This window comes from Vicugna pacos, chromosome 1, assembly GCF_048564905.1.
Source record: "Vicugna pacos chromosome 1, VicPac4, whole genome shotgun sequence".
Taxonomy (NCBI): domain Eukaryota; kingdom Metazoa; phylum Chordata; class Mammalia; order Artiodactyla; family Camelidae; genus Vicugna; species Vicugna pacos.
Window position 1 is genome coordinate 59197301 of NC_132987.1, and position 25108 is coordinate 59222408.

Consider the following 25108-nt stretch of genomic DNA (forward strand, 5'->3'; position numbering starts at 1 on the left):
TTCCCTGGCAAGTGCAGACCCAGGGAAGAGGCTCACACAGCGCCTGGCAGTATCCAAATTTCTGTGGGTTCCCTAGAATATGGTAAAGAATGAGGAAGCAGAGGGTCCGTGTAGACATAAACCCTTAGCCCTTTGGACTCCTTGCTCCTGGAGGAAGGTCGGTGTGGAGTCCAGCACAAAGGCCCTCTGTCTAAGAATTAGAAGGCTCATTAGCATTCTTGTATTATTTTAACATCAAGGTAACTGGGGTTCAGAAAGGTGATGTAATTGTTACTTAGCCCAATTGCTAGTATGCGGTAAGCTTTCAATACGATCTGAATAAATGAAGAATAAATGCTATATACCAAGTTAGTGGCACTGTCTGAACATGAGCAGTTTCCCTCTCTCCAGAGCTAATTCTCCAGTTCCAAGCTGACTTAAATACATACAGTTTTGTGGGGTTCTCGTGGGTCTTAATACTCTTTCTGATAGTTTATTTACTCACACACTTACGTCTGTTAGTGTCCAAGTATACACCTCGTATGCAGACACACACACACACTACATGCTGCCGCAGTGTACCTTGGGAACATATCTTAACTATGATTTGTGCCAATTACTGTTTGAATCGAATTTCATTCTTTGATTTTTTTCCTACACAAACTTCATCTGTTGTAAGTTCTGACTGATTTATGACTCAGGAATGCAATGCTTATGCATCTCAACCTCCAAAACATTTAAACCTTATCAAAAATTACTTTTCTCATTTTCTTAAATTTACTGCAGAAATAAAGTCCTATCGTCCACTGAAATGCAGAAGAATAAAAATGAAGCTGAAAGTTAAAAGAAGGCTCTGATATAATCATGTTAGAGTGCTTTATGTAATTTTTACTTTTTCTATTTTCCCTTCTACATCCACAGCATTTCATGAACACGAACAAAGAAGTGTGTAAAGAACACAAATTGAAAATAGCCAACTGGGTTAGTGCAGAAATAAAACTATTTCTGATCTACCCAATATAGAGGCTACCGGAAGAGACAATCTTGTGTAACTGAAAGAACACTGGAATTAAAGTCAAAAGTTGAGCGGCAAAAAGGAAACGAAAAGCTATTGAACACTTAGCATGTTCCGGGCAAAGGGCTGGAACCTTTCTCTACTTTATTGTTTTCCATCACGTTGACACTAACCTGTCCGGCACTCTCTTATCGCTAAACACTGTAGATGGTTGTAGTAGCTACTTACACAGCATCACGGAATTCTGTACCAATGACATGAATAACAATGATACGAATGTGAAAAAAGGGCAAATGCTAGCAGGGGTCTGCACTGTGTTTGAGAAAGAAGGTAGGAACGCATCCATTGTGTTCCTGTCTCAGACGCAGGCTGACTGTTTGGCAAATTTAAGGGTCGTACCAGATCCCATTAATATCAGAGAATCAGACCGTGTCCTCGCATGCCTGCCTGTGGGAAAGCCCTACAGAGAAGCTGGTGAATATTTTAGGATGATATCTCAGAGGAAGAACTCAAATGACACCTCATAGTTGGACCTTTCGTGATTTCACAGAAGAGATGTGACAAGTGTAAGACCAGTTAAGAGTTACTCAGAAGCTTAGCATTTTAAGAAACTGTAAGTATATCCAACCATTTCATTAGACGATTAGACATCCAACTATGTCTTTTTTCTTTATTTTTAGATTTGGAGAAGGGAAATGACTTATTAATAAGACCAATTCAGTAAGCCTAGTTCTGCTTGAATAATCTTTGATACAAATTTTTTTAAATGGATTTTATTTTATGTCTTACTTCATTCTTTCAGTAAGTCAGGATCCTTGTTTTTAATAAGTAAGTAAGGAAATGGAAATGGAATGACTTCAAAGTCTGATTGCAGCTACACTTAACAACTTTACATAATTAAAAGTATATAAAGTATTAAGTGTTTACGAAAACAAGCAAAGACAAAGACAATCCAAATCAGCGTCATGGAATCTCAAACATAAACAACGAATTGTTATGCTGGAGGGAGTCACGATTTATACTGCATTTTACTTAGAATATGTGATGTTACAGACACTGACATATATTAGATGTTTTGTTTGTTTGGTTGGTTTTTATCTAGTGAAATATACTGATATGCCATATATTGCGCTAGATTGTGTGGGGCTACAATTAGAAGTCATGCACTAAAAAGAATTCAGTCTCTTAAGAGAGATACATGACTTACAAACACATAATTTCAATACAGCGATAAATGGCTTAAGACAGGGATAAGGTACAGAAGGAAAACAAAAGTTCAGAATTAATACCATTTGTTCTTTAATTAAAGGCATCATAAATTTACACACATTTTTCAGATCTTTTACCTTTTTGAAAACAACTTTCTATATGTTGCCAGACTCTGAAATACCGTAAGTAAGCAGTCCAGTCTGGAAAAAATATTTTTAAAAAATTCAATTAGAAAAAAATTAAATATATGGAAGAGATGAAAAAAATTAGTAAAAAACCTTTACTTACACCTTAAGAAATAGAAAGCAGTGTCAATTTGTTTTCATTTATTTCCTGATACTAATATCTGTGATATCTAACTATCGAAAAAGAAGTAAAAAATTAAGAATAAAACAAAGACAATACAGAAAAAAATAAAGGAAGGTAATCTTACAATGAAACAGGATTGAATGGCTAACAAATGTGAGATGTAATTTAACAAAACCTAGTCCACAGTTTTCCTCTGAGATCTGGGACCATCTGGACTGAGCATTTTCCTCGAGGGCAAAGTTGGGAACTGCTATCCTTAAGCCTGAGCACTTCCACCTTTTTAATCCTAGATTTTAAAAAGGCAACTGAGCAGTCCTAGTGCTTAGCGTTTAATTGATTTTACAAAGTGAAAAGAAGCAAAAAAAAAAAAAACCCCAACTTTGGATCGATTCTACTTTATTTTGATTCTAACTAAAATCAATAGTAAATCTTTACTTGCTACAAAAGGTTAATAAGTAGCTATTCTTATGAAAGTGTAGTAAGTATAAGACTTACCTGTCAAAATGCATTCTTTCTATGACAGGTTAACAACTAGAGGTGTCAAGTACAAGCTACAATTAACTACATGATGGCAGAAAATTCACCCCAAGGAACAAATGATGAAATAAACGTATGTCTGATTAAAATCATCATCCAGAATATCTGGGCAATAAAAAGAACTTCCTATACTTAATATCATATGCTAAGGTTCTCATTTCAATTTTAGATATTTAATCTAAACTGAGAAGGGAGCTAGGGTAACCCAGGTGTAGAAAGAGCTCTCATAGGCTGATTCATAATCACTAACTTGGTTCCCTTAGTTTATGAAAAACATTCAAATGTTCAGGAGTTTTCCTTCCGTGGAACACATGCAAATTGACTGCTCAGATTGCAAACTGCGTGGGAAATATCAAAATGGAAGGACGGGGGAAAGCCTTTTGTGCCACGTGTTTCTGAGGATCAGTAATTGCTGGGACGTGCAGTCATATAGTTTCCTGTCTCTGTTCTTTTGTTTGTGTGCTTGTCACCCACATTTACTCCCCCTGGAATCCTTCTCATCTTCCCTGGCCCGGCGCAAATGCCACACTCAGAGTGTGGCGGCTGTGGATAAATGCATTAAGAGGAAGACAAAGGGACGGACGAACAAGATCTCAGAAATCGTAGTAATGTTCAGGCCACGTAAAGGTGCTTTTGTGAGCAACTGGGAACCTTTACAAAGGTTTTTACAGGGAAGTAACATGATATTAAGTATGTTTTTTAAACATTCTGTGTAAAGACTGAGTAAGGATTCAAGAAAAGAGGGTTGAGACCTCAAAACATTTTAGGGGGTAACAAGCCCCTCAATCTTGGCAGTGACAAGAGGGATGGAAAAAAGATAATAGGAACAAAGATGATCACTTAACCTGATGCTCGGATCTGTACCTGATTCATCTCACTATCCTGTAGGGTCCCCAGAAAGTCCTCAGTTAGTGCCTGATGAATAAATGATGTTTAAAACAAAACAAAACAAAACAAAACTTTGCAGCGATCAAATCAATGAGGTATATGATTGGATATGAGAATACAGATGAGTCAAAGATTAGAGGGGTTCCCAAGTGCATGAAGGAGAAAGTAGAGAATTTCACCTGGGAAATACGTCCGACTGATGAACGGGGCTTGCATAAATGTGTATCTCTTCATTACATTCGTGCACAGACTGTAACAGGGAAACTGAACAAGATATGCTCAGAACTCTTAAAATTAAACACAATGAGGCCTTTGAGCATATAGCTTACACGCTGTGAGATCTACCCATGAAAGTGCCTGAATCCATTCAGATGAGGTCTAGACCAACTGGAGACTTAATTTAGAATGCAGGCAAAAACCGCTTATGAAAATCCTAAGAGTTTGGTTAACATGAAAAAATAATAAAATCCCTACTGTGAAATTATAAAGTTCTTTTCTCAAAGCACATTATAAACAGCAGTTGCAAGAACAGTTAACCAAGTATTATTGTGCAGAGGGCTGAAGTGACCTCCTAAAGCCCTCACAAGAAGTCTAATCTAGACTAAGGGTATTTTGCTCTGAGTTTATCAGAACAAACCTGGATGATTCTGTTTGAGTCCAAGCAACACCCTCTAAATGATATTGATGAATTGGAGCTTGTCCAGAGGCAGGCAATCAGGATCATCAAAACACATACCATATGTCATGCAATTTTAGGTGTTATAAATCCTTTTCAGGTGGTATAAATCCTAAAGGTGAATCCTAAAGGTGACCTTGCATTGGACTTCAAATTCAAGGAACAAACCAAGCTTTATTTTTGGTAAAAATAACATGAGCAATGGTTCAAAAGATAAAACTGAATTTCCCCTATGTATATTGTAACCATACTGCATAGACAAAGAATTGGAAAAGAGCTAAATAAGAAAAAAAGTCAAAATACCCATACTGCCTGTAAGGACAGATGAGATGGGTGACATACACAAATGGAATGCACAGAAATGCTCAAATCTCATGTCAGGCACTATTTTAATTATACCCTTCCTTTCTAAATCTTGTATTTTTTCCACTAATGAGCACAATTAAATTTCGCCAACTGTCCACGATATAAACGTGATGACTGCTAAGAGTATGTCAAGTCTGATATTCAGTAAATGTTGGTTTCTTCCTTAATTGATGGAGTCTTGGTAGAAACACATCAAAAAGGTGTGTCTCAAAGTCTGGGAAATCTAAACACTCAACAATTAAGGCATGACTTTTCTCTCCACAACCATTCCACTTCCAATGGCACGTTTCCTTTGCTTACTTTAAAACCGTCATGAAATACAATGTTTCACGTGAGCTTATTCAGAAATCAGTCTTCAACTTTCACTCAGTACCATACAGTTTCTTTGCCTGTCTATTTTTCACTGTTATCTTCCCTTTGAGGCTGCAGTAGTAAATAAATGTAGTTGACATTAGAACAAAATCTGGTTCTACCACCTTATTAAGTTTCTTTAATGCTGAAGTCCAAACTTATGTAGTGGTCTATTTTGAATGCCCCTAATACAAGGAAAATTTAGAAAGACAGTCAGTTTGTGTTCAATTAAACTAGCAGATCTAAGTACAAATAAAGAGTATAGAAGAGAGCAGTTGAACAAAAATATGTGTGTGAATTTTTTGCTATTCTTTTATACATGTCAAATCTTCTAGAATTTCACATCTGGGGTATCATTAAGCTATTTTCTTCTATCTGACATACAGATATCTTGGAATCCAACCACCTATCCTCTGTAAGTATTAACACCAGAGATACACACCAAGAACGATAAAGCTGAAAGAGATCTCAGAAACCATCTGATACAACCCCTTTATTCTGAGAATGAAGAGACTACACTGAGGAGAAGAAAAAAAAACAAAACAAAAGCTTCTCCAAGGTCAAAAAGACTCGACTCCCAGTCCAATGTTATTTCTATGATACTGTGTTACCTTAGACTGGACTCAAAGACCTGTTATTCATATTATTTTTAAGAAAGAGGCTGGGTTTCAAGTCAAGAAAGAATAAATACAGAGGACTGTAGCATACGCAGAAGACTTACTTAATGCTGCTATCAATAGCTTTAAGAGTAAGAGAAGAGGAAAGATGAGTCAATGAGGTAATAAAGAGTTGACAGAAGCAGCTTTTTCATTAGATCCAATCAATATTGTGTTCCCCCATCACTTAGAGCTTCACCAAGGAAAGTGAAACAGGAGTGAATATGTTCCCTCAAGGGTATTTAACACTAAAATGGCTTTTTTGGTCTCAGCTGTAAATGTCAGGACCAGGCCTGACTGAATTTGAGATCAATGGCAAAGGTTATTTCTCATTAACCCAACGTTAAGAAACCAAATAAAACCAGTCAAAATAGTAACGGCCCTTTTCCAAACTGGCTATGCCACCCACTTCCCCTCAATTTCTGGGGCAGAGATAAATTAATATAAAGATGCTCCTCCTTCTTTTGGCATCTCCTTAGGAACTCCACCTTTATAAGCAGTTACTCTGCTGAGAAAGAAGAAAGAGAAAAGTATATACTGAGTGAGAAAAGCGTGGCAACTGAGAGCTGGGTTGGAGAGGAAAGGAAGACATAAGTTCTTAGTATTTCTCTAACAGCTAAATACCAAATGAAAATGGATTAATGATATTTTTGTCTTTTAATATCAAAAGAAAGGATTAATTAATATTAGCCTAAATGCTAATTCCTTTTCTCGCTCAGCATTTTCACATTTGTGTGGAAATTCCCTTGGAGTCCGACTAGTGCTGATACCACAGGCACATCAGTCAACCAACAGAATTCATTTCGTTTGGATGAGTTATTTCTGACCACCGACTATGGAGAGAGCATTGAAGTGATAATGTCCTTTCCCTATAGGAACTCACGCTGCAAAGACAGAGGCAGGTACTTACACAATAATTACAAGACAAGATAGACTGAGCTGCAGAGGTACAAAGCCAAATGAAGCCTGGGGCAGGCAGTGATTCATTCTACCTGGAAGGAGATGAGAAGATCTGGCAGAAGAGATGGGAGTTGGGCTGGGTTTCGAGTAACAGGCAGGGCTGCAGTAGGATGGGAAAATGAAGGGCTGTGTCTGGGTCGGGGAAGACAGGTGAGGAAGTTTACAGCATCCCTTGTGGGGAAAACAACAACTACAAACTAAGGAACTGCAACGGACAGATGCTGTAAATGTTCTATGTATGCCAACAAGGCTGGGGTTGGCTAGAGCACCGTGGGAGGACGCGTGGAGAAGGAATCTTCATTATGCAGCAGATCCATGTTGATAATATATGTAATCAAACAGCATGCTCTCAGCCAAGCCTTGAACCCACGTGCATTTTTAAAGACAGATTGTAGCTAATTTTTTAAAGATTAAGGAATTACTGTTATTTTTCTTGAAATACAGACATTAAAGGAGAAACTGTCCAGAAGAACACAGCAAAACTACAACTTGCAGCACAGTCATATAGATCTGGCCAGAGTTAATGAATCTTAATTACGGACCGCCCTGCAGGGAAAGAGCAGGTACTTCCTCATTACTGCTGTATCCCATCCCCAAGCCCATGACAAAACAGCTATTCAATAGGTGTCTTGCAATATAACTTGATTATAGAAATTTAAAAGCAACCACTCACATTTAAATGGCTGAAAACAAAGAACAGGTGGATGGAACTTGCTGCCAGCACTAGGCAATGTCCGACAGGAGACAGCTATGCCGTAGCAGGACAGCATGCGCTTACAGCATACGAATTTCAGTGCTTGCTCTGCCTTCGTACTTCTATGACCCACCCCTTCAGAGGCTCGCTTCCCTCTCCTATAACGTGGGTGACTGTAACGTGTGCTGATGTTTTTCCAATTCAAACCCAATAACACCTTAAGTCATATACCTCACAAGGTGGGCCTCCCAAGGCTGATGTCAAGAGTTACTCATCCTCAAGGGCAGACATGTAATCGCCTAAGACAGACACGTCAGACTGAATGTGGTTGCTTAGCATGAAAAAGAGAACAGGCAGGACTGTGCTTTAAGTGAAAGTAACAGGAGGCCAAGGATCCTCCATCTTTAGGTTGCTAACCAAGATGGTGGTCCCATTAGCAGAACCATAATGAATGGAAGGCAAACGCAAGAAGCCATGTCATAGGCCACAAATACAGCTCAAGAAAACCTTAGAGAAGGGAATTTTGTGGGAACGCTAGGAAAAGCATGACTTCAAAGTGAAGTTTCCTTCTGAGTGCTGATTTTCTCAAGAACTGGAGGTGGAGGAAGAGGTGGGCAGACCTCTCAGGACAGAGCTTCAAGGTGCTACCAACTACGCTCTTGAGCCAAAGCTGCCAGGGATACAGGCCTTAGTTTCTCAGGGGAAGACAGGTTCAGCAAGTAGGCAAACAGGAACCCCTTCTATTGTTCTGAAGAGAAAGTGAATTTCCAATGTCTCAGAGTGGTGTCCCACCAGAAAAGGGCTGCAGAGGAAGCCTGGGTTTCTATCAGCATGACATCCTTTCTAGAACTCTGAGCTTCCAGGCCATCACCTCATTTGCCAATTATGCATTACCTCGTGGCTACACTCTGGTTGCAAAAACCCTTTGCAGTCTTCCTTGAAGAAATAAAGCAAGACAGTAACATAGCTTTAAATCTTTTCATCGTGAGAAACTTAGGTTGCCTTGGAATTGGAGAGTCTCTTTATTTTTCAACATTTTTGAATTAATTACAGACATTGACCAACCTTTTCTGTCCTAGCCTCATTAAGTGACTTTGGGTGGCTCTCCTGTCTTAAAACCTCCCCAACATAATATTGCATATGGTGTGGATAATATGTGGACAGCTCAGTTAGAGCTATTTATCTAAAAACAGAATCTGATACTCATTCTACCCAGGCAATTTTAACATGGATTCCTACTTTGGGTACTTATTTAAATGTTGTCCTGGTTCTTAATTATTTGAGGAGTATTAATCTGATTCTAGGGCACTGTGAAGGTGATCTGGGTCATCTTCTGAATTCTCAACATTGAAATAAAACATTCAAGTCACCAGTAACAGCAAAAAAATACACTTCTGAAAAATTTTATTTATTTTTTTCTTTTTATAACATTTATACAAATTCACAGATTCTCCTCTCCTGAATCTCATTCATACTTCATTTTAATCCCCCTTTTTTATCTTAGGTTTAAAAAATGTCTGAAACAGTGCAGCACACTGGATTTTATTCCTAACAAATAAATACTACTATGTTAGGCCAAACGATGTTTAATAGCCCATTTCAGGTGACTAAGCCATGGGGTATAGTCAGGAACATATTAAATGGCAACTAGGAGAAATTTTTTTTCCTTCCTGTATAAGTAGGAAGCAGGGCACAGTCGAGTATTTCATGTCTGCAGTCGTCAGTGTTCCTCCTGGGGAGAAAGGGAGCTATTCGGTGACTTTTCAAGTCAAAAAGGCCCTTTGATATCCTTTAATACAGCTCCGTTGTTTTTCAAGAAAAGACACTGAGGCTCATTTCCAGTGCTCGCAGAGTGGAAAGAAAAGCAGGCAAGGAAAAACAAGCCTGAGTTCAAACCCAGAATCTACTTCTAACTAGTCTTGTAAACTTGAAAAGCCCCAGGTTTGCTAGCCCTCAGCATCCTCATGTGAGAACTGGAGATACTAACTTCAGAATCTCTCCTCTCTGAGACTTGCTGTAAAGGTAAGGTTCAAGGATTCAGTGTATCATTTACTCATTTATTTCACAGTGATGGAAGAGCCACTGGCAAGACACTAGTGCTGAGAATCTAGTGAAGAACAGAGCACAGGTCCTGCCCTGAAGAATTCATGTGGTGGTCAGGAAGACGGGGCACACACACATGTCATATAATGCGACTCAGGTTTTAGATGCCATTAAACCCCAGAAAGATTCAACAATAAGCAAAAGAAAGGGATCATCATTATAATTAAAATTAGTGGGCACAGTTTTTTAGGCATCACCAATGCATTCTAAAGGCATTCATGAATAAAATGATGTTTTGCTTCAGGGCCACAAGGTATAAAATGATGGGACCCAAACAGGTTGGTGGCTCTCAACCTTGGCAGCACATTAGAATCTCTTAGGAGGTCAAAAACAAACAAACAAAACCGATGACTGATGTCTGCCCTCCAGAGCAGATACACTAAATCGGATTTTCTGGTTCTGCGGCATTAGCACATCATAAAAACTCACAGGTGACTTCATTTTGCAGCTAGGCTGAGAACCGCTGGCCTGTATAATCTCTAAGCTCTAACATTTTGTGATCTGACTACAGATTCTATTTGTCCTATGTCATTCTTCTCTAGGAAACTAAGTTTGGTCTTAGGCTTTAGGGTCCTCTCAAATGACCCCTGAAAAGTCATTAAGCAAAGGCTGTACACACTTAAACTCCAGTAAAGAGGCATTAACAGAAGTATGATTAGAAGCAGGGAGCCTGGAGGTATATAAAAACTGCAAACTCATTCAAACGACTGACAAGAGGTGGACAAATAAGGAGGACTTTACAAAGTCTGTCTTGTCAGTCACTTGATTATGCAAAGACCACTGAACCTGGCACAAACTCATGTATGAAATCCACCTACGTCTGACACACAGAAAAGCCACATTCAGGACATATTCAGGACTGAACCAGGTCATGTGTCTTTGAAAGTTTGTTAGACACCAAATGTTTTGCTTCAATTTTCAAGGACTAGAAAAACTATCAAGGTTTCCTACTTTCCTTAATCTTTTTCTCTGCCTAAAACATATTTGCTTATAGGATTACCCTTGCAAGGTGGTAGCTGCAGATCAACAGAGGAGGATGAGTGTCCTAAAATGTTCCCTAAAGAGTTCAAGAATAAAGGAGACAGCCCTATACAGACGGGTATTCAGGATCTTCATCATATTCTAAAACTATTAAATAATAAGCCTTTAATGGAAAAGAATATGAAAATGAATACACACACACACACGCACACACACACATATACATATATGTGACTGGGACATCGTGCTGTGCACCAGAAACTGACACATTGTAACTGACTATACTTCAATTTAAAATAATAATAAATAATAATAATAACAATAATAATAATATTACCCAGTTTTTCACCTTAGCATTCCACAACGCTTTGTAGTCTGGGAAGGATGCATATTATCTGACGCACACCAAGCCTGCTTCTTCCCTTGCTTTTCTCCATCTCAGCAAAGGCACCACTCACTATGGAATGTTCAGCTAGGAATCATCCAGGCACCTACGCTCTCTGGACTCACACCTTCCCATTATCACACTCAGCTCATTCTACCTCTACCTACTCTACTCATATCCATGACCACTGCCATAATGTTTTGTGTCAACATCATCTATCGCTTAGACCAGTGCTCCTTAAACTTTTTGGTCTCAGGATCCTTTTACACTCCTAAAAATTATTGAGTACCCCAAAGAGATTTTGTTTATGTGGCCCATTATTTTTCAGTGTTTATTGTATTTAGACATCATAACAAAACTTTCCAAGTATTTATTAAAAATAACAGTAAGCCCATCAAATAATATAAATAGGTGTTCAAATAAAACGTAACTATATTTTCCGAAACAAACCAAAACAATAAATGAAAACAGATCTGTATGTTTGCAAATCTCTTTACTGTCTGCCTTAGTAGAAATGAGCTGGATTCTCAAATCTGCTTCTACATTCAGTCTCTTGTGTATGTGTAAAGATAACCTGGCCTCACATAGATAGGTGGTTTAAGAGGGAGGAAAATTTCAATAGCCTTTTCAGATGATTGTGAATACGTCACACAATCTCTAGAAAACACCATTGGACACCTGTGACATAATGAGTGAAAAAGGTGAATAATTTGTATTATTAGGAAATATCATTATGAAAATAGTTTTAATCTTGTGGACCCACTGAAAAGTCTTCCAGGAGCTTCCAGGGCACACCACACTTTGAGAACCACTGGCCCAGACTGATGCGCTGGCCTCTTTATGGTTCTTTAGCATCCCCTCTGGCTCCCCTGCAGTCCACTCTCCTCTTCAAAGCCAGAGTGTCCATTTGAGTATGTAAGTCACTTTATATCACCCCCTACTTCTGACTCTCTTTGGATCTTAGCTTAAAATATGAAAACTATCCGTGCATTTTCAAAGCCCTGCACAACTCAGCCCTTGCCAAGCTTTCCGATATACCTGTACCCCTTGCTCCCACATCACTCCGGCTACACTTCAACTTCTTCAAAAGCACCAAACTCCCCCTCACCTCAGTCTCACGCAAATTGTTCTCTTCTGCCCTGAACATTCTTCCATTCCTCTCTGCCTGCCTCACCCTTCAGAACTCAGCTTAAACGATGCTTTCTCAGAGAGGCGTTTCCTGACCAGATGCTAGAGAGATTTTCATTGTACAAATCAACAGACTGAGGCTCAAAGATATTAAGAAACTTGCCAAATGTTCTTACAAATAATATACCCAAAATTTGAATTGAGATCCCACACCAACGTCCGTGAACTGAATCACTCTGCTACACTGTCACTTAAACAGTTAACTGCAAGGAAGTCAACTGTAATTGAATGTACTTCAATTTTAAAAATAAATAAATAAATAAATAAAGGAAGGAAGGAAGGGAAGGGAAGGGAACAAAAGAAAAAGAAAAAGGAAAAGGAAAAAAGAACAAGAAAAAGAAAAAGAAAAAGGGGAAAAGCGGCTAAATCCTACAGGGCTCTCCTGACCTTGTTATTAACCTCTTTACATTTGAAAATATCTGAAGCAGTTGTTTATGTTTGCATTCAAGAAAGTCTGCCCCTCTGGACTCAAGTCTCTCAGCAAGTCCTCAGGTGCCCCAGGAGGCACCCATTGATATCTCCAAGGCTCCCGGCACGAAGAGAGGGACATCCCGGGGAGCCTGGGAACAGCACATAGCAACACAGCCACAGGACGGCCTCTGCAGCACTGGCCTGCAGACCTCCAACGGCCTGCCCGCTTCATCCCTCCTCCTCCTCCTCCTCACTGGAGATCCTCCCTGGGGGCTCTAGATCACACACAGAGCAAAACAAATGTGTCAGAACACTCCACATTTTCGTGAACTTTTTATCGGATTCCCCGCAACTGGAGCGTCCCATCTTCGAATCACATTGCGTGACTCAGATTCAGCCTCTGTAGCTCAAGGTGGTGGGAGATAAAGACAGATGACCTGCAGCAGGGGCTGGTGGTCCTGGAACAGCTTAGTCACTTACTGACTCCATGAACCTGAACAAGTCTCTGCCACTTTGAAGCCTGGTTTTCTTATTTCAAAGATGAGGCCTAACTATGCCAGTGAATCGCTATGAAGTATAAAAGGGGCAAACGCTGTGAAGAAATTCTGTAAATCCTGAACTCATATAGTCAAGTTAGTTGTTATTATTAAAAGTTATTATTACATATGATTAATCTGTAGACAGTTCGCATCTAAGGCGCCTCCCGGTCACTGATGCTTAGAAAGTGGCCTCCGAATCAGAGGCGTTTAGATGGGGGGGTGCATCCTTCTTTGGACACAATCCCTAAAGCTCTGCAGTTTGCTGGGTAGGCCGTTAGGCCATCAGATAGAGTCCAAAATGTAGTGTATTAACTTGGTCTCTTATGTCTAATGAGGCTGTTGATGAGATTCCCCACAAAATCTAAAATAATTCTAGAAGGAAAAGTCATAGTAAATACACACTATGACAAAGTATTCAAGGACGAGATAAGAAAAAACAGATCACTATTAACAGATTTTCTAAACCAAACCAACATAATATCTATGTATAAATTTGCTCTCAGCAAGAATAATATAGCACACAGAACTATAGTCAATTTCTTCTAATGAGATGTAATGGAAAAGAATCTGAAAATACATATATATGTATACGTATAACCGAATCACTTTGCTGTACACCTGAAACTAACACTGTACATCGACTGCACTTCAATAAAAAATAAGAATAAAAAAATGGTAAATTGGTACTGTCACTACTGTAAATTCGACAATACAAAATAAAAGTGAGCTTTAGAGACTGAGAAAACAAACAAACAAAAAGAATAAGGGTGACGTATTACTTTACTAGTAAGCCTGGTACTTTCTTTAAAATACAACTATAAGACAAAGCCTTAGTTTCTAAAGATCTTCCAAAATATTCCTACTGCTTCCTCAAATACAGACTGCCTTATCTCCTGCAAATTGTTTTTCTAATTCTGTTCAAGAATACCAACTTCATTAAAACTTTAAAGACTTAATCCTGAGTTATGGCTTGATGAGATCTCTGTGGGATAAAAGAAATCAAGAGATCACAGTACCCGCTATTTTAAAATGTTCTTACAATGGAAACATAATTTGTTGATGAGAGTGCACTGCGGTAGAGAAAACAGAATTTAAGAACACATACAAAATATCAGGTTAAATCCTAGGATGGGTTTCTGAAGAGAAAAGCCTGGTTTTATGTTTGTTTGGTTGGTTGGTTTTTTTAACAGACATCAAGCCAAATACCATTTAATTAGGCTGATCCTGTAATTGAGACATGAGTCATACTTTTAAAAAAGGAAATAAAACTAGTTGCTATACATGTAAAGTATCACCTGTCCTATGAACGTATTCTCAAACGATGTATCGACCAAAATTATTTCAGTTTATAAGTATCTAATTTATGTTCCATAAATCATGTGGCTAAGCAACATTTCCCTGTTTTTGTCAGTTTTCTTCTTAAAGTTTCTATTTTCTATGATGTTCCTTCATCATTATCAAAGGATATGTTTGATAGTAAAATTTGAATGACTATGCTATTAAATACTACACAGCCACCGAAACGAATAAGAAAAATACTAAAATATTTTGAGTAACCACAATTTTATGCTATTAAATACTACACAGCCACCAAAACGAATAAGAAAAATACTAAAATATTTTGAGTAACCACAATATTTATAACAGAAACAAGGACTCAAAAACAAGGACTCATAAAAACAAAACAAATGAAAATCAACAAAATTTAGTAAAATTATAATCACCTCTTTGATTTATTTTATCTACTCACTATAAATATACTACATCATTCTCAAGCAGGGAGGTAATATAAAACCAAAAACTTAAGTTATGAAAAATATCTCATGTTTTTTAGGTGAGGAATTTTCCTGATTGCTTTTTTAATGCTCTTGTTTGAGGGAAGGAATTAAATTATATATAAAAATACAAAAACACAAAATCACTACATAGATTTAGGCTTATCTAGCTACTCTGTACTTCCCAGAGAAGCTCTCATTTGAAAAACCAAACAGTGATACTGAATGATGGCTCCAAGGCTCCTGGCCATTCCAGCATTGAGAGATTCCGTAAACACCGTTCCCGTCTTGACGGTGCACGCTGTTCTTTACCTGCGCTAACTCCTGAGTCAAAGCATAAATAATCCCGGAGTCAATCATTTGTATAGGTGTTTCTATTCAAAAGTAAAACAAAGGTTGGAAATGAATGAGCCATGTAATTCGCATGGATGTACCAGTAGCCTAGATAACAGCAAATTAAGTGCTATCAACATTTAAGCAAATACTCCAGCAGGCCTGGCTCATACAGGTCTTTCACACATAGTTACTCAAATAATGCCCATAAGAATGCTCCTTTATTAGAAAGTGCACAAATATAAATGTTCTAAGGGCTTTTTTATGATTCAGTGACCTCAGCTGACTTACCAGTTCAAGGTCTCTAACATTTCATTTCCAAAGAGCTACAGCCCACACAGTGCCTAAGGGACTAACTATTCCTGCACTGTGTACCTTCACTGTTGGATTTATTGCTATCATGCACGCTGCTTTCGGATGGTCATTTTAGAACCTCAATTGCCTGACTTGGCCTGCGTCTCCTTCTACATTACCTCCTCTATGTTACCACAGTCCTGTTCTAATCACAAAATAATAATAATAATAATAATAATAATAATAATAATAATAATAATAATAATAATAATCACCCTTAATGGGAAAAATAAATAATCCACAAAATTAGATCCGTCCTTTGACAGAGGACACCCAGTTCATCATACTACTTTTTTCTGTGTTGTGAAGTACACAGGAAAGAAAAATTGACCAGATCTGGTTCTGGTACCAGTCTTACCACAATCTAGCTGTGTGATCTTGTATAAGCCACCAGCTTGCTCTGGTTCAAGGATTTCTCATCTAAGGAAGGATTTTGCGGCACAGGCCCAGGGTAAGCCATCACTGTGCTGCAGGGATGGTATTCACAAAGCATCTGATGTGCCTTGGGGTTCTAGAACTGTGTGATGGGAGGTCTTGCCCTTCCAGTTCCCACGTTTTCAAATGCAGTACCATGATTTTGAAATCTGAGACCTTCACCTTCTAATTTCAGTATTCTCTCTGTGTTTAAGAAGTTTCAACATGATACACAGCAGAACTTGATGAGCTAAGACAAGAGATTGAGAGACACTCAATGTGTCAACCTGAAATCAGTAATATAACCTTGGCCTTTCCCATCTAATATTTGGCTTAGCTTCACTGTCTCAGGCTCACTCCTCTGGCAAATCTGGTCAATGGAACTTGTGTCTCAATGACAGAAATCTAGAGTGGAAATTCTTTATCAGGACAAGCTGTTCCATTTCACCATTTCCACTTTACCATTTGTGACTCAGTATATAGATCGCAAGGATCTGGTTTAGAAAGTCTAGTTAGTGAGTCCAAGAATAACCCAAATATTAAGTGAACATAACATCAAAGTGCTTATGAAACAGATTTTCTCAAATAGTTTTGGTGTTTAGCAACTTCCTCCCAATCCAGCTACAGAATCCTCTCTGGCATTGAGATGTGGAAGGTGCTGTCTCTCTAAAAATAGGCTCACCCCATGCTATGTGAATCATGGTTACTAGCAGCAAATCAACAGATTAATTATTTGGCTTTGTTAGTAACGATAATCACATACTATCATCTTCCCAAAAGCTCTTCTGCACCCTACACTCCTACTCTTCTAACTAAGCTTCAAAACAAACTGAAGTCCGTGGTGGACAGATGCATGCATGTTGCCCTTGCAGTGAGCATATCTTAACAGGTCCTGTCATCTCTCTGCCAGATTATTTCTGTGGCACTTAAGCTAAAGGAATTCACCAGTCATGATCCTCTTTGCCAAAATGTACACTAAGTAGATGAGAAAGAGGGAAAGATTAAATGAACGCTGAACAAACAATAAACTCAGCAATTCCCTCAAATTCTCTATTTTCTAATGAGATGCTAAGGAAAGGACCACGGAAGCAATTTCCTCATGTAAAATTAAGCCATACAAATCACTCATCTCCAAATCAACTTCAACAAATTTCAGGTGAGTTTATCTTATCCATTTACAAACATAATCCACCCAAAGTTTTGATTGCCTTGTTTGTAATTGAGGAGGCCGAGAAGAATCTATTTACAACAATATTATCCCAACTAGAGTGCAAGAACATACTTCAGAGACTGATATGAGTCACATGGAACTCAGAGCCTTGAAGTTCCCTGTAGACCACATAAACCCTGAGAGAAGATGGCCCGCAAATGATCCCTGCACAACAATACAAGGGATTTTATTTTCCCCTAAAATGAATTATTTACTGTGGAGAGATAACTCTAGTTTTTGCATAAATCTTCTCTTTGTAAGATGAACAGACTATATTAATTGAATATAAAATAACAGACTTTAGTAGTTCCTGCCTTGGAATCATAATTATTTTTGTTTATGCCTGAAATTTACTATTTCATCAACATCAAAGTATACGAAAATGAGCCCACTATGAAGTGAATAATGTCATGAAACCTCAAGAGAAAAATAAGATGAGATAGCTCTTCACAAGGCTGAATCCCAAATTTCTAAATGAATTCGGAGCCCCAGCTGTCCAGACTTTCCAAGTGTTTTCTTCACCCCAATGACCCGAGCCCACATGCTTCATTCCTGGAACCCAGGACAACATCACAGTCAGAGCTGCAAAGACACTAACTTAAAGCAGTCAAGAGCAAGCTTTCTTTCTAGAAAGTATTTCCTTTCAGTTTTCCACAGAAAGGGTAGACCATCTACAGATTGCAAAGGACACTGGGGGCCACACCCAGAGGATCAATAGAGTCTGGAAGGAGCACAGACCTTGGAAATTTTGTTTTTATTCTCTTAAGTTATCCTTGCTTAAATCAGGAAAAAATCACTTTCCAAAATTTCAAGGCATCCAATTTCCCTTTTAAAAACAGAGACACATCGAAGACTAACCATTTGAGTTTAGTGCCAAAGAAGAGACTCAGCTTTAGAAAGGCCATACCTAGATCTCTGATAAGTCTAAAGTTTTCTTTACACTCCATGAGGCCAAACTGCAGATACTCTGTTGTTCCCTTAATGTCCAAAAAGTGTGAGTGTGCAAAGGATGGGAGTAATAGAACGGAAAAGTTAATGAGCAGAGCCATTGGAAACCATGAGAGCAGCGGGAGGAAGGTAATAGGAAAAGGAGGTCGGTATAAAAGGAAGTAAAAGGGCATGGGTGAAAATGAGGAGTGAGAAATTGACCAGAATGTCAGAAAGATGCAATATCATGTGTTGCTAGAGAAAGAGTTAGAAAAAGAGAATAAATTTAAGCTCATCTGGTGTCTACCAAGTGTCTATTATGTGTTATGAATTGTGTTTATATGGTATGAGAGATATAGGGAGGAAGGTTTATTTATATTTAGGTCCTTAGTAGACAGATTAAACACTGGATGGATGGATGGATGAGAAAGAAAGAGAGGGAGAATAAGGTGGTCACTATCCTTAAGGACTCTACAGGCTATGTAGGATCAGGAGCAGTTATATATGTAACTCTCATCCTAGTCAAACCGTGTTTTTTTCATCCAGGTATGAAATGTTTTCCTGAATATGGGACAAGAAGCTAATAACAGAGGGTGATTGAAAGATGTCTGGAAATTGAGGGAGGAAGGGGACCAGAATGGAAGAGGGGGATCGTGGTTCTCTTCCATGGATGTCCCCAGGTGCCTTGCAGAAGGGGAGGGGGTGTTAGCCTCTAGGGAGCCCACCGTCTGGGCTTCTACTGACCTGGTCTCCTCCTCACTGGCCTCTTGCGGCCGCTGCAGAAGCGCACTTTGCTGAATACCCCGAGGACGTGCCTCTCGCACAGGGAGCGCCCGTCTTTGCTGGGGCTGGAACGGCGCTTGGAGGCCGACACCCGGTCGCTGTTGGACTCCCTCGCCTGTCGCTTCTGCCGGATCAAGGAGCTGGCTATCGCTGCAGCCATAGCTGCTCAGCGTGGGCCCCAGGCCCCGGGCTCCACTGCGCCCTCGGGATCACGCTCCGCCGGGGCGAGGGCAGGACCTTGGCGGCCTGGAGGGACAGGGCAGGCGCGGGGAGGCAGTGCTAATATTTGAGAAGGCTGCAGTACCGAAAACCCGGCGCCCACAAGGTTAGGCAGTCTGGGCAGTGGCGACAAAAATGTGTGAAAATCCAGATGTAAACTTCCCCAACCGCTGGCGGCGGGGGCGGGGCGGTCCCAGGCCTTCCTGTTAACTAGACTCTTGCACCCCGAACTTGCACCCCAACGCGATCCGTGTCCAAGGGGCAGTGGGGAGTTTGGTCACACTGCGATCGGAGTACCAAGTGGAAGGGGAAGAAGGTTGTCCAAAACAAAAAGCCGTGCCCCTGTTGGAGAGGCGCAAGCGTTGTAAGGTGTCCAAAGTATAGCTACACATATACATATAAAACCCGTTTACAAAGCAGAGTCAGGACCGAGGCGGGTAGCGTGCCCCCGGTAGAAAATACTAAAAAGTGAGTAAAACGTTCCTTTAGAAAACAAGCCACCAACCGCAAGAGAGGAGAGGAAGGCAGCAATTTAACTCCCTGCGGCCCGCAGTTCTGAAGATTAGGAGGTCCGTCCCGGCTGGGTGAGGTCTACGGAATGCATCGCCCCGGCTGCGGTTCTCCCGGGCGCCCGCCGCCCGAGTTCTGGAATTCCGAGAGGCGCGAAGTGTGAGCGGTTAGCCGGAGTCGGGGTAGGGGCGCCAGTCGGGGACAGCTGTTTCCAGCTGCGGTGAGCGCGACTCCCCGCCAGCAGCGCTGCAAAGAGAGCGGGAGGCGAGGCGGGGGGGGGGGGCGGGGAGGGAGGGAAGGGTAAGGAGGGAGGGAGGGAGGGAAGGAGGGAGGGAGGGAGGGAGATCCTCGAGGGCCAAGCACCCCTCCGGGAGAAACCCGCGAGAGGCGAGGCGAGCGCCGCGGATACGCGGGGTCCCAAGAGCGGGCGCTCTTTCTCTTTCCGCTTTCTTTCTGGCACAAGACGGGCACAGTTGGTGATTATTTAGGGAATCCTAAATCTGGAATGACTCAGTAGTTTAAATAAGCCCCCTCAAAAGGCAGCGATGCCGAAGGTGTCCTCTCCAGCTCGGCGCCCACACGCCTTTAACTGGAGCTCCCCGCCATGGTCCGCCCGGGGCCGCCGCACCAAGCCGCTCTCCGCACAGGCTCAGAGGGAGCGAGGGAAGGAGGGAAGGAGGGGGCGCCCTGGCGGGCTCGGGATCAGGTCATCGCCAGGCTGCCCGGGGCCCCCAGGCTCGCGCAGCCCGGCAGTCAGCGGCTCACAGGCAGCAGATCAGATGGGGGTTACCCGCCGGACGCGAGGCCGATCACTCAGTCCCGCGCGGCCCATCCCGGCTGAGGAAGGAAGTGACCCGCGCTGCGAACACCCGCGAGTCGGCTCGGTGGGGCGGGGGCTGGCTGCGGGCGACGTCGGCTCGAGGCGGTTGCGGCTCCGGTTCGGAGCTGCCTACCATGGTCTGGCGCCCGGGGCGCAGACGGGGCCGCGAGGCCGCCGGGGCTGGGGCGGGAGAGGGCCAAGCGCGCCACCGGGGCCCTTGGGGCCGGACGCAGACTCTGGGGCCGGGGCCAGGAAGCAGGTGCGGGCTGCAGCCAACTCGCCCAACTTGCTGCGCGGGTGGCCGCTCAGAGCCGCGGGCTAGCGGGGCGCCCCCCGCCGCCGCTTCCCCAGGCCCCAGAGGGGGCGCTCAGGGCGGAGTCCCATTCACGGGCAGAGGCTCCGGGCGCGCCGAGCCGCACCGGCTCCTGGGCGCCGCCGCCGCCGCCACCGCGGCCGCCTGGCCGGCTGGTTCGGCTGGAGCAGTAGCTCCGCAGGAAACTCCAGGCAGGGACGACCGCCACCAAGATCAAGGGTGGGACCAAGAGCGGGCGGCCGCAGGAGTGCCTCTCTCACTGCTCGCCCACCCGCCGAGAGCTCGGGAGCGCCCAGGTGGGGCCGGGCTGGGGGCCAGGCTCCCCGAGCGCAAGGAAGCGCGGCGCGCTCGGGGCCTCCTCCCCTCCCTCGCGCCCTCCGCTCCCAGACTCTCTTCTCCCTCCCTCCCGTCACCCCTCTCCCCCTTCTCCGTCTTCTGTCTCTCCCCTTTTCTCTTCTCTACGCAATCCTACGTGATTGAGGTTTGGATGAGAAAATCTCAGAGGCAGAGCGAAGGAACTGCAGCTCGGGTCGGTTCTGTCCCGTCCCTCCCCCAAGAGGAAACACAACCACCGGCCGGTTAAAGGACCCTGGGTGCACAAAGGAGGGGTTGGGTGGAGGCGCTGAGAGAAAGCAGTCCGCCCTCTCTCTGATACGCTAGAGCACAAAGAATTCTCTGTTCAGAGAGGAAAGCAGTGGACACTGGAGAAAGTAACAGTGGTCTCTTGGGCCTTCATGTCGAACCCACCTTCAGCTCATTTTTGAACAGGTTAAAAAAAAAAAGTGTTTCCACATCCTAGGAACCCAGATTTCTTGGTTCTTTCTTGTAAACTGCAAAACAGGCTTAGTCCCTAAAATGAGGGACCAGGTGAACATCCTGCACAGAGAAGAGAATGGAGGTGGAGTGAGAGGGTGACTGTGGGCAAGGGCAGTCAACAAACAGCTCTGGAGGGCAGTCAGGTCTCCAGGAGTGCTTGTGATGACAGCTGGATGTAACAGAAAACTCAGCAGAGGAGATAATGCCACCCAAGTTAAAATGCAGCATGAAAAAAAAATTGTAAATATAAAGGAGTAGTCACCTTCCATTCATGCAAAGGCCTGGAAGTAGCTATTAGTTATACTGAGAATCTCTCCTCAACCAATCTTCAAACAGCCCTAATCCCTCCCCTTCACAGACACTTCACCAAGCATCAAAGGGTAGGGCCAAAAGACTTAATAGATGTTTTCCAAGCAGAAACAGGTGTATGTTGGAAATACCCTAACAGTGGACAAGTAACATGAAGGCCCTGGAAGCTATTGAAAATGGATATGGGATCTGGAGAGGGCCCAGAAATTCTCTAGATGTGGGAACAAACCTGTGGGCCTAGCAGAATGAGAAGGATTGAAGCCTGTGAGGTTGTTCAGAGTAAGCACTTTGTTTAACAGCCCACTGTGTCTGGGGGCCTGGATCTTTCATGCTGCCGCTGGGCATAACACAGGCAGACGGGTTTACGGAGCAGACAGCTGGGAGGAGGATTAAATAGGCAAAGCACCCTGAGAAGGGGGAATCCCAACTGTCAATGGGGAACTCACATCCCCTGCAGCAGTGTGGCTGAATAAGGACAATGAACTTGCGATTCTAACAATGCAGAACAAGACAAGTGAAAAAGGTATACGCGCGCGCGCGCGCGCGCACACACACACACACACACACACACACACACACACCCTCTTCTTCAAAAGTGAAGCCAGATGAATATATTTTCAAAAGTGCATCTGGATGTGGTAAGGGAAATTACTTAAAATCAATTGGTACCACTGTCAATTAGGGAAATGCTCACATTTCACAGATAAAATGACACATTTTCCTTCCTTGGCTACCAAAGGGCTTGTCTCATTCTTGAAGAAGGCAGGCACAAACAGTACTGGCTGCCTTTGGGGGCTCATTGCCTCTTGCAGTTCAACACTCAGAAAGAAAAAAGTCAGCTAAGGTGAGAAATCCAGAGAAATGGGCAAGAGAGGGGTACACAGTGAGACCTTGAGGAAATCACTGCTGAGCTCCGAATCTCCTTCTTATCCTCTAAATGGGAATATTCATTCCCGTCTACCTCACAGAACTGAATATGTATGTGCAAGCAGTTTGAAAAGTGGAAAATGCCAAATGAGTAAAAGAGATGATGACAGTGTTTATTTTTTTTAAAGAAAATGCATGATATTCTTCTAGGATGCTTTTTTTAAAGCAGATTCCTAACGCTTTCTCAAATGTGAATCTCTGTGAGTAGAGCCCAGGAATTTGAGTTTTTAACATGTTCTTCAAGAGGCAAAGTTTGATTTATATATATATATATATATATATATATATATATATATATATATATATATATATATAAAATACAGAATCTCAAAATCTAGCACATTTCTCTAGAACTACAGTCCTATGCCCACCCAGCCCCTGCCCCCACCAAAACAAAGCCTGGAAAGAGTGTGTTCTCTAATCTTTGAGTGTGTTGATTTTTTTTTTCTGTCAGTTTATGAGATATGAAGATGTCTTGATGCAGAAGGTAACCATGCAGCAGTGCAGGATAGCAGAGGAGGATGGCAAAAGGGATGAAAAAGCTGATTAACAGCTGCTGTTTGAAGTTTTCTCTGTCATGACATGACAGCATCAAGTTAGGCATTTAAGGAGCAAAATGAAAACAACGCTAGCTTTCTGAGAGTGACCGTATCCGTATCTTTAGATCTCTACTAAAAGAATGTGGTGTTTTCAATTCAATTAGACAACAAAGACTTGACTTCTTTCCTTGCACTCCTGCAGCTGTTGTCAGGGTGCTTCTTAGCTGTTTAGCCCTTTCACTCATCATCGGCATCATTTGCTCCATTTCTCCAATGAGAAGAAGTAAATATGAGAAATTTGAGACGTTCTGTACCTATGTACAGGGCTTTTGAGATTAGAAGCAATACTTAATTTTTTGATATCTAGAAATTTATGACTTCCTACCTGAGCCACTAAATCTCATCAGTTTTCCTTCATGGTTACTAGGACATTTCCAGTATCTTTGCATTTGGGGATCAGGAATGAGATGAAATCAACCTATTGATGATTTAATTAAAATAGTCAGGTCATTTTGAAGGGGAATATCTTGGGGATAACAGTACCTTGATTTTAATGCTCTTTTTTTGAACAACTTGAGAATTTCCATTTACAATTTTGAACACATCACAGGTGGAAGCCGTCTGAATTACTTGGAGAAAGTTGCCAGATACACACTGAAAAGATAATTTATATATAGATATATATACACACACACATATATATATGTATATATATATATATATATATATCTGACCTCCCTTCAAACAAATAAAACATAGATAGTCTTAAATGTCTCCATATTTTAAAAGGAAAAAACAGAATGTTTAGTAGTCTTTCCCTTATTCTTAGGCCAAGTCTTCCAACTCCCGAATCAAACTATTAGAAGCACTGACTGTCATTCACTTGAAACCCTGAATTGGGCACAGATTGCATCCAAGGCCCTGTTTCAGTTACCAAGGGGAACTCTATGCACCTCTACATTCTCCTTGCCCTCAGCTAGCTTACAGTTCATGCCATCATGATCTTGATGCGGCTCTTGTCTTAATCACCCACTAACTGTATGCACCTGGACAAGTTATTCACTCTCTAAAACACATCTGCAAAATATATCAGTGACGGGGCACTCCCAGTACCTATCTAACTGGATGGTGCTGCAAGGCTCAAAGAAGATGTGATGATAACGTAAAGCATTCCAGTGAAAATGCTGTCATTAAAATATCCACTTAACTCAAGGCCTTGCTGTAAAATCCAGACTTCGCAAAACAGGAAAACACACCTTGTGATTCATACATCATCATCATTCACTCCTGGACATAATGCATTTAACGAAGGCTGGAACTCTCCTTGAAATGAATGATTAACCTTGACATTGTAATGGCAAACAAAATTTTCATTAGTAGGGTATTGTCATTGTCCTTGTCTGTTGGGAACACAAAGGAGCCTAGCTCTGCTCATACATCATCCTGCTCTGAGATCAGGCCCCTGACTCAAAGCTCAGTGGATGTGAGCTCACCAGCCTCTGACACAGCAAGCCTGACAGGCAGAAGAGGACCTTTTCTCCACGAACGTTACCCACACAATGGCTGCACTTCCATTCCCCTTTCTGTGCCAGATTGTCGGTTAAAATAGGTT

At 41.7% G+C, this 25108-nt stretch overlaps 1 protein-coding gene across 6 annotated transcripts in view; it reads right to left on the reverse strand.

The window, feature by feature from the left end:
* FGF12 (fibroblast growth factor 12) overlaps window positions 1-25108 on the reverse strand; it is a 502610-nt gene that overhangs the window by 206916 nt on the left and 270586 nt on the right. For 2 of the 6 annotated variants that reach the window (XM_006200954.4, XM_072962825.1), the window contains exon 1: window positions 19005-20036. The exons of the other annotated variants lie outside the window; for them this stretch is intronic. In XM_006200954.4, the coding sequence (XP_006201016.1) occupies window positions 19005-19203 (199 nt within the window). In that variant the 5' untranslated portion in view covers window positions 19204-20036. Of the gene's footprint in view, window positions 1-19004; window positions 20037-25108 lie in introns of those variants that run through there. 6 annotated transcript variants of the gene reach the window in all.